The following is a 14989-nucleotide window of genomic DNA, read 5'->3' on the forward strand; positions in this document are numbered from 1 at the left end:
GGAGGGGCTCACAGGTGGGTTTCAGGTACTTTCTAAGGGAAATAAACCTTGCTTTTATGTCAGGCTTGTCCCGAAGCTGTTTTATAAGTGCGACCAAGGACAGGCTGACGCAGTCGTGGCCATGGCGAGAGGTCAAAGCAGCGTTCACCTGAAGCCTCTCATGCACGAGGCGCAGCCTCCATCTCACTTCTCCGCCAGCACCATAACCAGGTACCCCTGCTAGCCAAAGAAAGCGTGCCCTGGGCTCACTCTAAAGCCTCATGTTTTCTAGAGAAAACGCTTGGAATAGGCGTTCCTCCCTTGATGGGGCGCTTCTCTTTTTCAGGGTCTACCACCCCGCCTCTTTATTTAAGCTCTGCTGCAGCCACACAGCAGTGACCTCGTAAATCGTATGATCTGTTTGTTATGAGCTGCATACCGACAGCTGTATTTTTCTCTAGGACTCTAATGCTATGTCTTCTCTAAAAACTTGTCCTTAAAATTTTCACTTTATTTGTATTTCCTATGAAGAGTATAGTTATGTCATGACATTAATGTTTAGGTGAGCAGGTTGTTAAAGAGTGTCAGTGTTATTTAGGGTTATCACTAGTTCAGTGATGTGCAATTATTATTATTCACATTTTTTTGTGAGAGTCTTTTAAATACAATTTCAAACGGTTGTACACAGCCCATTCTTTTCTATGTCTTTTAGACTAGAAGACTAACATAGACTATGTTCTTTATTGTTAAAGACAGGACACTGAGGGAAACAAAAGTGAATCAATGCTAATCCTGCTTGGGCTTCATTTATATAGTTGGGGAATTAGAATTTGTATGTAGCTACAAGGAGGGATTGAAATTGACATGTGCCATGAATGGAGTATGGAAAAGTGGCAGTACTGTAGTGGGAAAGGACTTTCTTTTGTCCTGAATCAGGAGTAGAGTCATGAAGGATTTCTTTTAACTTGAAGCTTGAAAAATGGGCAGCTTTGGACATGTAGAGAGATTGCAGGCAAGGCTGTGTTGAAGAGAGCATTGCTCCAGTGCTGTGGTATTGGGAATTGGAGGAGGAAAGGGGTGATTTCAGCCATTTTCCTAGAATAATGACCACATTTATTCCCAGTCTTTCTTTAACTTAAAAGTCAAGACTGCTTTAACCTCTTGTAGCCTTTAATCTTAAAATTTTAAGTGCCATTTGAATTTTGAAAATGTCATAAGCTTCAGTGGTAGATTATAAGTCTCTACGTCTCTTTCTCATTAGAATATATAGAGGCTATAACCTACTACCAAGCATAACAGACGTCACTATGGAAAATAACCTTTCGAGAGTCATTGCAGCAGTTTCTCATGAGCTAATCACATCAACCACGAGGGCGCTCACAGTAAGACTCTTTTGGTTGGTCTTAATGAGGTTACTTTTCAGTAGTTTGTGTGGTCAATTCTTAACGGTAGGATGCTTGTATTAGAGCTCTTATATGTGCGGCTTACTAAGAAATTGTGCTTCTGTGAATAAAACCTGGGTTTATTCCAATGGGAATGGAAACAACTTTTTTTTTTTCTGAACATTAAATATGTTAATTGTAAAAAAAATTTAGCCACGGGAACTCCCCAGCGGTCCGGTGGTTAGGAATCAGCGCTTTCACTGCCGCAGGCCTGGGTTCAGTCCCTGGCTGGGAACTAAGATCCCACAAGCCGCGCATCGCGGCCAAAAAATTAAAATCAATCAATCAATCAGTCAATCAGCCAGGCTAGGAAGACATAACAAAGAAAAGAAAAACTACCATAATCTGAATTGGTAGTATATCAGAAGTTTAAAATATCTCTAGAATAATTGACTCAGTGACTTTATAACACACACGAAGTGGAAAAAAATCAGAAATGCCAACAAAGATTTTTGTGTAATGTGATTAACTGTATCATTATTTGTGATGCTGAAATTGTAAAAGAACCATAATGTCCAAGAGTCCAAAACTGATTAAATTCTGATGATAACTAAATTCTGTATAGATGGTGATATGTTTATTATGCACTTATTAACATGATGCTTTGGAGGATTTTTAACCATCTGTAGAGTGATCATCTGGAGTATAATGAGTGAAAAAAGGCACAGTACAAAACTGTGTATGCTTGTGTACAGACAGATCTTGCTTATGATAAATAATGTTCACATTAAACACATTTCTTACATACTCAAGAAAATGATTGGCAGAAAATTTCCAAAATAAATTTTAGGATTATGAATGATTATGCTTTTTAAGATATTCCCAAATTTTCTAAAATGAACAAGTCTAACTTCCATAATCAGAAAAAAAGAATGTTATATGAAAGTAGTGCCAATTTGCTGATTACCAGGTTAAATCTTGTCATTTATTTTATGTAACAGAAGGAATGCTTTCATGTTGTGAAAGCTCAGACAATTATGATTAGACTATCTTGATAAGTATGTAAGTGCCTTTCAAACTTAAATATTGTTTAGGCTGTCTGCAGTTTGGTCTTCCCTTGATTTGTTCAAAATATTATGAACATTATTTGTATTTATTGTGGCCTACATATGTCAGACACTGTTCTAGGCTTGGGATGTAAAAACAAAGAGGACCCCTGCCCTTGTGGTTCTTTCAGTCTGGTTAGGAAGATGGACATTAATTAGCTCGAGCGCTGGAGCAGATGGGGTGGGGTGAGGTGGGGTAGGAAGGGCATTCCAGGTGGGGGCGGGGAGCACGATGATTAAAGTTCGAGGCAGAGGAGGTGCATCACTCCTGGCCTCTCCTCACTGGGCTATAATAGACCCTCCTTAAACCTGTATCTCAGTTGTCCAGCTGTATCTTCTAAGGTGTGAACTTGTATCATGGGAGGACAGATGTCTTATCGTTAGATACAGATCCCAATTTTGTTTTCATTGTTCATACTCTTTATAAAGGGAAAAAGGAGGTTCAATTTAATAAACTTTTTTGGTGTTTGAGTGTGATTTTCTCATTCCTTTCTCCTTTAGTTTGGATGCTGTGAAGCTCTGTGTCTTCTTTCAACTGCCTTTCCAGTTTGCATCTGGAGTTTAGGTTGGCATTGTGGGTATGTATTTTCCTCGGCAGATGGCTGTCTACAATTATGTGATACAAACATAGTTATACGGATCCCTTTCTTTCTTTCTTTTTAAGTCTCACCTTAACAGTTTCACCTTTTGGAAAAATACCAATTGGAATATTTGCTTCTGCCCTGTTAGTTGTGTGGGAAGCTAGAGAAGGAGCTATTGGGAAATACCGAATTACTTGTAATTCTAATGGATGTCAGATGCTCACTCTTAAGCATTTTGGAGGATCTGAGGGTGTGATTTGCAGGTTAATTTAAGGGAATTTGCATATGCTGGCAAAAGACTTTTCTAATTGGCTTGATTCTCTCCAAAATTATTCACTATGTATTAAAAATTTAGAAACATTTTTCGTTTGAAATCAAATGTGAGCTATCGTGCAAAATTGTAATCAATTACAAGAGTAATTTAGGAACTATTATATTTATATTAGCAGTTCTCATTTAAAAATGATTTTCTTCAAGTAGATGGCCCTCATCTGTGAAATAATTCTGAGTCTTCTATGGCATTAAGGAGTAAGCTTTTGTTGTGTATACTGATAACTGAGACAAATTTAGTAACTCACCGTCACATTTGGAAGGAAATCTGCAGATTTCTTGTGTGTGTCAGCGTACGGGCCAACTAACTTTGCTTGAAGTGGGTGCGTTCTCTGGTCCTGGGTGATGGCTTTCCTGTGTCATAGATTCAGCATTAGACCTGACTTCAGAGCAACTCTGATGTTGGGGTAAACGTGCTAATTAGTCAGAGTCGAAAGAGAGTAAAAGTTACCAGAGTAACCAGTTCCAATACTTCCAGTCAGATCTGCTACCTGATTTCCTCTCTCGGATGACTTTCATGGGACTATGGTTACAAGAAAGATGCTAGTTCACTGTAGTAAAATCGCTTTATGAGCTGGCATGAAATGAACAGTGATGTGCCTTCCTTTTGGTTCATAAGAGAAAGCAAGGCTGTTATCTTAAAATATTTCTGTAATTTGATCTTGCAAATGTCTGCTTTCAGAGTGCCCCCACTGAGCGCCTCTGATGAGTCTAGAAAGAGCTGTACTGTGGGCATGGTCACGATGATCCTGACCCTGCTTTCATCAGCCTGGTTCCCACTGGATCTCTCAGCCCATCAGGATGCTTTGATTTTAGCTGGGAACTTGCTTGCAGGTATTGGTACTGAGTTGAAAGAGGGATTCTAGGTCTTTAACTTTTGATTTCCTTTGGGGGGTGGAGGCAGTGAGCGCGTGGAGGAAAAGTATTGAGGTCATTGCCAGGGATGGCTTGTTCCTTTAGTCAGAATTTCAGACATTACCGACAGACATAAATGTGTACTGCAGGCAGCTATCCTGTGCCGAGTATTTTAAAGCAGCCCTTTCCCAATCTAGCCCCTCAGTTAGCTATAGGTAAACTCATTTCTAATTTCATTTTAGCGGGCACTGTGTGCAGGTACTGTCTCAGGCATGGGGGCCATGAGAAAGTATGGTGTGTGGGCTCCATTCTCAAGTTGAATGTAGGTTTGTAGCAACACATGTCAACACAAGTTCAGTGGCCGCACAGAGCGGCTGTAATCACTCTCTGTTGGGGATTAGGACAGGAAGCAAGATTTATGGGCTGGCAGGAGAGGGAACACCAGACAGGGTACAGCACATGTGAAGGCATGGAGACGTGAGAAATTGTGTGACATTTGAGAACTAAGTAATTTTGGATATTGTGTGAGGGCGAGGACGACGATGGAAAATGTGGCTGGTGAGGGATCCGTCTCCGTTAATGAGGACTTAGTCTGCTTGCTCTGGGAGGTCATCGAAGAGCCTCATGAAGGGGACGAACAGTCTGGGTAGTGTTTTAAAAAGATCACTCGGCTGACGTGAATGTGGATTGGAGGAGAAGTTAGGGAAACCCGTGCTTAAGGCAAGATCAGGAGAGTCTGAACCAGATAATGGCTGTGGGTTGTGTGGGAAGAAGCCCATTAAAAGAGAGTGAAGGGGGCAGAGTCAGCACGTCTGGATCACCAGTTGAACTTCAGTTGTAAAGATCAGGAGGGGGACTGTCACATCCTGGGTGGGTATGTGATGGTGACCTTCATGGAGGTTGGGGACACAGATTCAGGGGGAGATGCTGGTTTCCTGTGGAACCTAAGGCATCAGTGGGCCCCCAGGTGGAGGTGTCCAGCAGACTCTCGACGTAGACGGGTCTGAAGGACTTACGTCTTGGCCCCATGCTGTGGAGCTGGGGAGGTAACGTGTGTGCCCGTATCACAGCCAGTGCCCCCAGATCTCTGAGGAGTTCGTGGACCTCCGAAGAAGAGGCCAGCCCTGCAGCCATCAAGCAGGAAGAGGTGTGGCCGGCTCTGGGTGACCGGACCCTGGTGCCCATGGTGGAACAGCTCTTCTCCCACCTGCTGAAGGTGGTCAACATCTGTGCACACGTCCTGGATGATGTGGCTCCTGGACCGGCAATAAAGGTAACTCCTTGCTTGGGCAGCTGTTTCAGCTGGTCCAGATGGCTCCGTGGGCTTCCAAGCATGCCTCTGTTTGCTCATCTGTCCCTTCCTTATCCTCTTTTGCTTTAAATAAACAAAATTTCTCATATCGTGACACTAGATTTAACACCTAGATGTGCTCATCCAATTTACAGCCCGTTTGGTATCGTCTGTCATTTACTATCACCTCTGAGAGGGAAATACCTGGCTTTATTCTTGGGCTTTCAACGTTGGCCAAGAAAGCTCAGCATTGAAGTTGGTCTCTCCCGAAATGTTTTGCTTTTCTTTGAAGTACAATTCAGTGAAAACTATTCACACAGTGAATTTAAGATGGATCAGTTCACTTGTAATTGTATCTGATGGTTCACTCTCTCTCCTGTCTCTTCCACCTTGACAGCTCAGGTTCTCCTCTAGCTGCCAATTTGGTCCCCCTGCTGCTACAAGCTTCTCTCGAGTCCCTTCTCCCAGCTTAACCCCTGAATTAGTGTACTGCTTCTCTGACGCTGGCCTTCTTTGCAAAACCTCTCGGGCCCTGGACTCAGTCCACTGCTTCGGCCGTCGATTCTTTAACCCCTGCTCGCCTGATTTCTGCCAGCTCCCCATAACAATGCTCCCTGCCAAGACCCGCCTTTGACTCTCGTCGGTGCTTCGCAGACCCTGTCTCACCTCCCCTCTGCATCTCCCAGGACCACCTCTCCTGTACTGAGATGTTCTTTCTGGTTGGCTTCCGGATTCTCTCACCCCCTTCTACTGCCTGGGCACTTTCCTAGTTGAGTCGTCTTCCCACCATTCGCGCTTTCCAGGGCTCTGTTCTCGGTCGGCCCCTCTCCTTATTCTCCGGGCCAGGGTTCTCCAGTACAGCTCTCTGTAAGGTTGGAAACGTTCCATCTACACCAGCCGGGACAGTAACCACCAACCACATGTGGCAACCAAGCACGTGAAATGCGGCTAGGGCAACTGAGGAACTGAACTTCTAATTTTGTTTAATTGTCATTAAATTTAAATTTAAGTAGCCACATGTAGATCGTGGCTCTAGCGTGGGACCGGGCAGTTCAGTGCAGTCAGGTCTACTCTCAGGTCTTCAGTATCTAAGCAGGGGAGACCCCAGACCTGTCTTCAGAGTCCAGTGTGGCCAGCTGCCACGGGTCACCTCTACTTGGGCGATCCATAGGAATCTCATTTGGTCTAAATCTGGACTTCTTGGTCTCCTCCTCAGCTGGCGCTTCTCCCCGTCTCTCACTCCATATTTTTCAAGCTAGAAAATGGGAGTCATCACAACTCTTCATATTGCTCACCAAATTCTTTGTTTTCTCTCCTAAGTATCTTGCAGAAAGCCCATATATGGATATGCATACATGCATATATATTTACATATATACATACATGCACATGTAGGTGCACACACATATACACACTTTTCTCTGTGCTCACTGCCGCTGTTCTGGTCCAAGCTGATGTAGTATCTCATTTGCACCACTGCAGTGGCCTCGCTGAAACAACATTATTAACATATCAGGTACAGTGCAATTCACATACCATGCACCTCACCCATTTAAAGTGCATGACTCTGTTTTAGTACACCCAGAGTTATTTGGCCATCACTACAATCCATTTTAGAGCCCAAAAAGGAACGCTGTACCATTTGGCTGTCACCCCCCAGCCCTCCCATGCCCCCCAGCTCCAGGCAACCACTAAGCTACTTTCTGTTTCTATAGATCTGCCTGTTCTGGACATTTCATGTCAGTGCAGCTACACAGCTGGTGTCCTTCGTGACTGGCTCCTTTCACATAGCGTGTTTTCCAGGTGCAGCAGCTTCTTTCCCGGTCTCTCTAGCCCTTCCCTGTCAGCCACTGTGCCCTTTGTGCAGACAAGGCTCCGAGGTGTAGGGTGGCCTCTGTCAGATCGCGGAGGGGGTGAGCAGCAGAGCTGAGGCGCCCACGCCACTGCCTCCTGCCGTGTGGGCCTGGGGCGTTCTCTACTGTCCTGTGTGTGCAGAGTGTGGGCTTTGTGGAGGGTCCGGGTTTGATGCCTCCTACATCTGCTGCTTGTTATCTGTGACCTTGAATAAGTCACTTCATCATCGCTGAGCCTATTTCTTCATTTGAAAACGGAGTTCAGAGCATTGCTTTGTACCGTTTCACGCCCTGGCTCCCAGAGAGAGCCCCATTGCTTGCTATTGGAGGTGGCATGCCGGGGCTCCGGGGGCCTCCTGAGACCCCGCCTGACTGCCTGAGGGCTCCTCCATCTCTGAGCGTTCATGGTGCTCCCGTTAGGAAGTGCTGGGTCAGTTCCCACCACGTGCAATTGTTGTGTGGGCTAAAGTGGATGGTACATGTACGGAGTCTGAGCTCCATAAATGTGAATTCAGAGAAGAGAAATGGATTGCACGGGTGAATGGTAGAAGCACATACCATAGTTTTCAGTTCTGTGTTGGTTACACTTCCTTCACAGTTTGTTTTCTATTTTAGGCAGCCTTGCCGTCTCTAACAAACCCGCCTTCCCTGAGTCCAATCCGACGGAAGGGAAAAGAGAAGGAACCTGGAGAGCAGGTGTCTGTACCCGTGAGTCCCAAGAAAGGCGGTGAAGCCAGTCCAGGTGTGAGGCCACGGCGGGGGAGGGGGAGGGGGCGGACTTGGGGGTGCCTGTCTGTATTACAGTGGTTTAGGACTAAAGCTTATGTTTGTGTCAAGGTTAATATTACAACTTGGTAGTTTTTGGAAATAAAATACATAACAATGAAGCCAGAGAAATGGTTTCCCCAGGTGTGGTTTCAGGTATTGAATATTACTTACTGAGTGTACACAGACCACATTTTGGTCTGAGTGTTGCTTGCCAATGTGGGGTCCCAGTCGTCTGCAGGCGTCTGGCCCACAGCAAGGCACTGTGCCCCGTGCTTCCCATGCTGTGCCTCCCCCCTTCTCCTCTTCTCACTGATTTTCAGTAAGGGAGGGGGTGTAGATGGCTAGGAATAGAGTGGGGTGACATCGTTGATTCTGATGTGTGGAGAATTCTGAAATAGGAAATGGAAATTTTACCTGTGGAAGGGCTGAGGGAGAAGTAAAGTGGGGACAAAATCATCTGAGTGAGACGAACCTGAGAAATTGACAGACACTTGGAGGGGAAAATCTTGGAATAGAAGGGGCCAGAGTGACCATGTGACTTTGCCTATGACGTATGCGGTCCATGCCACTCTTGGTGGGCACAGAGCAGAGGCGACCAGACACCTGTCTGCTTGTGCTGCCACCAAGTCCGTTCACATGCCACCTCACAGTGCCGGGGCCAGACATGACTCTCCCGTTCATTTTGCTTATAAAGCATTTATGTTAAGCATTTTATTAATTTTAAAACTTTATTTAATTTTTTGGCTGCACCACATGAATTGTGGGATCTTAAGTTCCCTGACCAGGGATTGAACCTAGGCCCCAGCAGTGAAAGCATCAAGTCCTAACCACTGGACCACCAGGGAATTCCCTATGTCAAGCTTTTTTTTTTTTTTTCTTATTCATTCAGTTCAGCAGTAAAGCATTTTAAAAGAAACTATTTTCTAAGTATTGATGACGATACCAGTGGAAGATATACCAACTAAAAAGCTTCAGAACTTTATAAATGCAAAGTTATCAGTATGTGACTGATCATCTTTCTGATGGATTAAATAAACTAAGGACCCCAAATCACAAATCTTTAAAACCTTACACGGTGCTTGGCATTTAATATCAGCTTAATGATAGTGTGTGTACCCTTACGGTTTTCAGAGCATGTTCACGTCACCCCTGTTTGATTGCTTACAGGGCTCATGACCTAAGTCGACCAGAGGTCAACCCCGTCGTGCCCCTGGGAGCCTTGTGCTCCGAGAGGTTTTGAGATTGACTGAAGGTCACGTCAGTTGTTCCTCTGACTCACAAACAGGCAGCCAGGCCAAAGCAAACACATAATAGCACCACACGGCTTTTCTTCTTTTTCTTCTTTCTATTTTATTTGTCATCTTTTGGGCGGTACTCAGAGTCTACTTATGTTCATTAGTCAATTTCTTGTTATTGTGAATTAATCAAAAAGTCAGGAAAAATTTGAATTTTATCCTACTAGAATACTATAAAAATAATTATTACTAGCAATCTTTTTTAAACTTGGTGTGTGTTTACTTTTGATCTAAAAGTTTATTTTGTGTGGTGTGTTTAAAGCCTCTCGACCATCTGAAACCTCAGGGCCTGTTGCCGCAACCAAGTCCTCGTCACTGGGGAGTTTCTGTCACCTTCCTTCTTACCTTAAATTGCACGATGTCCTGAAAGCTACACACGCAAACTACAAGGTACTGCTTCTTTTGTAAAAATACACTCATTCACACATTTCAGAGGATTGTGGATGGTTTTCTTAAGATTGTAGCTTATAGACATACATATATAAGTAAGTAAGTTAGGCCTTTGGGATATGAGTTACAGTTAGCTTTTTCAACTTTGTCTTTCAGCTTTGTTTACGGTAGCTTCCATCATACAAAAGTTTAGGATTTTCATTGGAAAAGTGATGTCTTTATGATTTATTGATGCCGTGTCTGGCCCACGTTCAGAAATCTGCTAGAAGGTCTTGTGGGACTGGGCATGTGGTTGTACTCACAGCGAGGGTTCCTCACGGCAGGGCGGACAGGACACACAGCCAGCCCCTGAGGGGAAGGATGCTGGCAGAGTCTGGAGCAACCTCTGCTCCCTATGAGGGCCACTCGGAGGGCCCCACCCGCCCCCGCCCTCAACTAAAGTGCAGCTGCGTGCTGGTTACAGAGGCTCCCTCTGCCTTCACAAACCAAAATTCACACTCGCAGAGGAGAGCAGGGGTCCAGCATCAACACATTGTTTGCTAAGGCAGCCCAGGCACAGTGAGCCACCCTTAGTGCTCAGGGCGAGTCTGACGTCAGTCTAGGGAACTGTTTAGTGGCTGAGTTTCCAGGCACCCCCGAGGGCCAACCTTGCAAGCAGCTTTCTGGAAGGATAGCGGTCTGCTCTGTTGTTTCTCTTGCACAGGTATGTTTCTTACTTAGGACTTTCTCATTCTGAGATGATGATTATTATTATATTTTATTTATTTATTTTTTTGGCTGCGCCGTATGGCTTGCGGGATCTCAGTTCCCTGACCAGGGATTGAATCCCGGCCACAGCAGTGAAAGCCCAGAATCCTAACCAGTAGGCCACCAGGGAACTCCTCTTATTCTAAGATTATTAAGGAAAATCTCCCATGGTTTCATTTAGGGCTTTTCATTGTTTTCTTCCATTCAGTTTTTTTTGTGTTTAGACTATATGCATCTAACAGGTTTTTTTTTCCAGCTGTCTAACCAGTTGCCCCTACAGTTTCCCAAATAGTCCATTTTCTGGCACTAATGGGTTTTTTTAATTTATTTTTTTATTTTTGCGGTATGCGCGCCTCTCACTGTTGTGGCCTCTCCTGTCGCGGAGCACAGGCTCCGGACGCACAGGCTCAACGGCCATGGCTCACGGGCCCAGCCGCTCCGCGGCATGTGGGATCTTCCCGGACCGGGGCACGAACCTGTGTCCCCTGCATCGGCAGGCGGACTCTCAACCACTGCGCCACCAGGGAAGCCCCCACTAATGGGTTTTGAAATACTACCTTTATCACATACTAAATTCTCATAGTTGTATATTTCCATTTACTGCTTTATTATATCAGTCTGTCCATCTGTTCATCCATTAGAAGCACACTTCCTGATTATTGTAGCTTCATAATGTATTTTTGAGGAGATCAGTTACCCCATTTTACTTTAGAATTTCCCTGGATATTCTTATTTATTTTTGCATATGGACATGAGAATAAGCTTATCTAATTCCAAAGAAAGTTGAGAGTTTTTCCATTGGGACTGTGTTAAATTTGTAGATTAATTTGAGGAGAACTGATATCTTAGATGTTAAGCCTGCCTGTCCAGAGTATGAGATGCTTTTTTTTGTGTTGGAAACTTCCTGTATGTGCCTCAGAAGCACATGAAATTTAAAGAATTTTAAAAGTAATTTTAAAAGATACTTCACATAGATCTTGCACATTTTTTCATAAATGTGACCGTTGTCATCCTTTTTTTTATTACTAATAGATACATCTCAATTTTTTAAAAACCACTTACAAACTTTATCTGGTTTGTTTTCTGAGGGATATAGATAATTTTTAAAGATAAAAGATTTGGAGGCTCTCTTTAGCCGGATGTTTCTCATGTCAAGCTCTAAAGTAGAGGAGGGTATGTTTAAAATCCCACACAGAGAAGATGTTTTCTTTCCACCTGTTTTCAGTGTATGTCATCTTCAGTTCTGGGGGACCCCCCGCCCATGTTCTCCGCAGCATCCCTCCATCCTCTCCTCCTTCTCCATCGTCTCCCTTCCTGAATGCCCTGGACTCCAGGGTGGACCCCTTTACTTTTGGCCTCCCTGGAGTCTCGGAGTCCCGCCTCCTGGTTGAGTTGCTGTGCGCAGACTGTGTGTGTGTGTTTGGAGTGGCTGGCGTGTCCTGAGATCTTTAACCACTGCCTCCTCACCTCCTCTGCTGCCCCACTGGGTGTCCTGCTCTCCATTGTTTGCTTGACCCTTGGGCTCCCCCCTGCTTTATTTCCAGTCTCCAAGTCCTTCTTCAGCTCTCCTCAGAGCCCTTTGACCCTAGTTCTCACATCTGTTCGCTATTCAGGAAAGGCCTTCCCTGCTCTCTCCCCGACCCCCACTCAACATCCTGTGCCTGCTGGAGGTGAGCCCCTGCCCTCCTGCTTTCCCTGGGACCTGGCGTCGTGCAGTCGCCTGTCCCTGGGTCTTTGGGGGTCTCACTCCTGGAGTTTTCCTTCCTTCCTTGGCCTGTTGGGAACACCCTCAGGTTGACGTGACAGTGGTCACGGTGCTGAGGTCCACTTACTGTTCCTTTTCTGTGTCTGTCTCTCACCTGCTTTCCTCTCCCTTTGCCCAGAGAGTGTTTTCTCTTTCATCAGGGGTGGTTAGATTTTATTTCACTGAGCAAATTCCTTTCTTCTTATTGTAATGTTTTTGTAGGATTTTTGCCAGTTTTTATTTTCACGGTCAATCCCTCCCCCTCACCCTTGTTCTTACATATTATATCTTTGGCCCTGACCCTTCTCTCAGTCTGTTAAATGGGGAAAATTGCTACATAATTTAATTCAGTTGGGTCCTTTAGGATCTTAATACCTCTTAAGACTAATTTAATGTTTTGTTGTAGCCAGACTAAAAGGTTGTGTCTGAACTTGCTAATGATTCCCCCAGGGATCTTAATGGTGGAAGAGGGCGTGTGTTCTATATTTTTTGATATGCTGCTTATCAGGCACTGGTTATGATGGGCATTAAACATTCTTTTTCTCATTATGATAGAAGATTAGGAATTATTTCTTTCAGTAGCGTCAGTATATGTTGGAAGATGCCTTTGAAAATAGTGTTTATATAGCTATCCGGAAGAGTAATTTCCTTTCCAAGGCATTTCCCAGTGCTAAAAACAAGCAAACAAACAGAACCCCCCCCCACCCCACCCGCCCATGGTGAGTGTCGCGCTGCCTAGTGGAACACAGCACAGCAGACCATGTGTGTCTGTGTCAGGTGACCGGATGCCGCCAGTAATCACGTGTTCCTTCTCTCCCTCCACTTTCCCAAGGTCACCTTGGATCTTCAGAGCAACACCGAAAAGTTTGGGGCTTTTCTGCGCTCTGCCCTGGATGTTCTCTCTCAGCTTCTAGAGTTGGCAACACTGCAGGACATCGGGAAGGTTTGTGTTTCCTTTCTTCTCGTTGAGCTGTAGCTGGCATGCTTGAAGTGTACCCTGGGCTGAGTGCCCAGGGCGAAACCCCACCATCCCGGCATGTTCACAAAGTGGGAGAAGGTTCTGCGGTCCGGGCACTTGGGTCTGATTCTCATCTTAGCCTGAAGTTGCCGAGGGCGGGCTTCTATTTGTGTCTTGTTTTCACTTTTTGCTGTAAATTAGCTCAGACCCAGATGAATTAAAAAATTGGTGGGTTTAAAACTGTTGGCAGAGTCCTTTACTTTATTTGACCTTTGCACATGGCGAGGTCAGAGCAGTCTCTGGGGTGTGGCTTGTTCCTCTGGTGCCTCAGGAAGCAGCAGAGCTGTGCTTGAGGCTCGTGGACTTCGGTTCCAAGCCCAGTAACCTTCCTGCACCACCCTCATGTTGTGGGGACATGTTCAAGCACACAGGAGAGTTAAGAGGTCGTGTGGTGAGTGCCCGTGTCGTGTCCACGACCAGATTCAGCAGTTACCGTTTTGTCCACTTGCTCTGCTGTGTTTGGATCCACCTGTCCAGCTACCGGGGCATCTTAGTTTCTAATGAATTTCAAAGTGAGTTTACCAATAGCCCTCCTTAAACGTGTGTCTCTTAGAAGTGGAATACAGTGAAGTTCCTTTGTTTTCATTTCTCTCCATCTTTTTCTCGATATGCATAAAGCTTATCTGGCTTTAATCATTGTACACATTGTCTTCTGTTTCTCCTCACTGTCCCTTGTACTTTTTCCACATGTCAACTCAGTGGGTCAGAGCAGTGCTTAGTCCAGGGCTAATTCTTCCACCACCGAGGTAAGACCTCCCTGGTTCTAGCCAGTGCCCCTTAAGCCCTGGTGAGGAGAGCAGTCACCATTCCAGCCCTGTGTGAGTTCGGAGCGCTGTGCCCTCTGACCCTTCCTTACGCACATGTTAAGCGGCTCCCAGGGCCTCCCCCGGTCTACAGAGTCCTCTCTGGGAGCTCTCTCTTCTTTGGAACCCTCACTGTTTCTGCTTCCCCGGACTCTCAGCTCCTCCTCAACTCGGGGGGTCCCTTGAGCTCTGCTCTGTCCCTCGCCCTTGTGCCACCACCCAGGAGCTCTCTGAGGGCAGTGAGCTGGGGCAGTTGTAGGGCTGACTTGCTGGTTTCCCATTTCTCAGGGATCCCTGTCCTCCAGTGCCTCCTGGTCACTGTCTTGGAACCATGGTTTCATATATTCATATATTGGGTTTTTTTGGTTGTTTGGCTGTAGGGTAAATCTGGTCCCTCTTACTCCATATTGTCCAGGAGTGGAAGTCTCCCTTCATTATATTGTATGTTAATATTCATGCCCGGGACTTGTTTCCTTGAAGGCCACTAACAGCAGCATCCTTTTCTCACCTATTTTCAGTGCCTAACTCAGTTCTGTTGCACATGGAGCATTTCATACGTGTTTGTTAAGAGACATGGTTCTTCGTTAGGCAACTTGTGATGTGAAGGCTCTTGTTGTAATTCTTCTGGTTTGCACTTCTTAGTTGCCTGCTATGAGCTAGTGAAAACAAGGTGACGTGGAACAAATTCAACCCTGCAGAGTATAGCCTTGGATATGTAGTCTAACAGGAATAAATCAGAATCTTAAAAATACATGGTCCTGAGTGTGTGAAATCTACAGAAATCTGTTGCTTTTTAGTGCAGGAAATATACCAAACAAATGAAGTGAGGGGCCTTTTCAATGTAGTT

General features: G+C 45.1%; 1 protein-coding gene across 4 annotated transcripts in view; it reads left to right on the top strand.

The window, feature by feature from the left end:
• Window positions 1-14989, top strand: part of HTT (huntingtin) — a 138443-nt gene that overhangs the window by 58980 nt on the left and 64474 nt on the right. For all 4 annotated transcript variants that reach the window (XM_082611066.1, XM_082611065.1, XM_082611067.1 and 1 more), the window contains 8 exons: window positions 64-210; window positions 1241-1361; window positions 2969-3045; window positions 4061-4212; window positions 5304-5506; window positions 7993-8119; window positions 9703-9830; window positions 13154-13264. In XM_082611066.1, the coding sequence (XP_082467192.1) occupies window positions 64-210; window positions 1241-1361; window positions 2969-3045; window positions 4061-4212; window positions 5304-5506; window positions 7993-8119; window positions 9703-9830; window positions 13154-13264 (1066 nt within the window). The remainder of the gene's footprint in view (window positions 1-63; window positions 211-1240; window positions 1362-2968; window positions 3046-4060; window positions 4213-5303; window positions 5507-7992; window positions 8120-9702; window positions 9831-13153; window positions 13265-14989) is intronic.

The sequence above is a fragment of the Mesoplodon mirus genome (genome assembly GCF_964341445.2).
Source record: "Mesoplodon mirus genome assembly, chromosome: 2".
NCBI lineage: Eukaryota > Metazoa > Chordata > Mammalia > Artiodactyla > Ziphiidae > Mesoplodon > Mesoplodon mirus.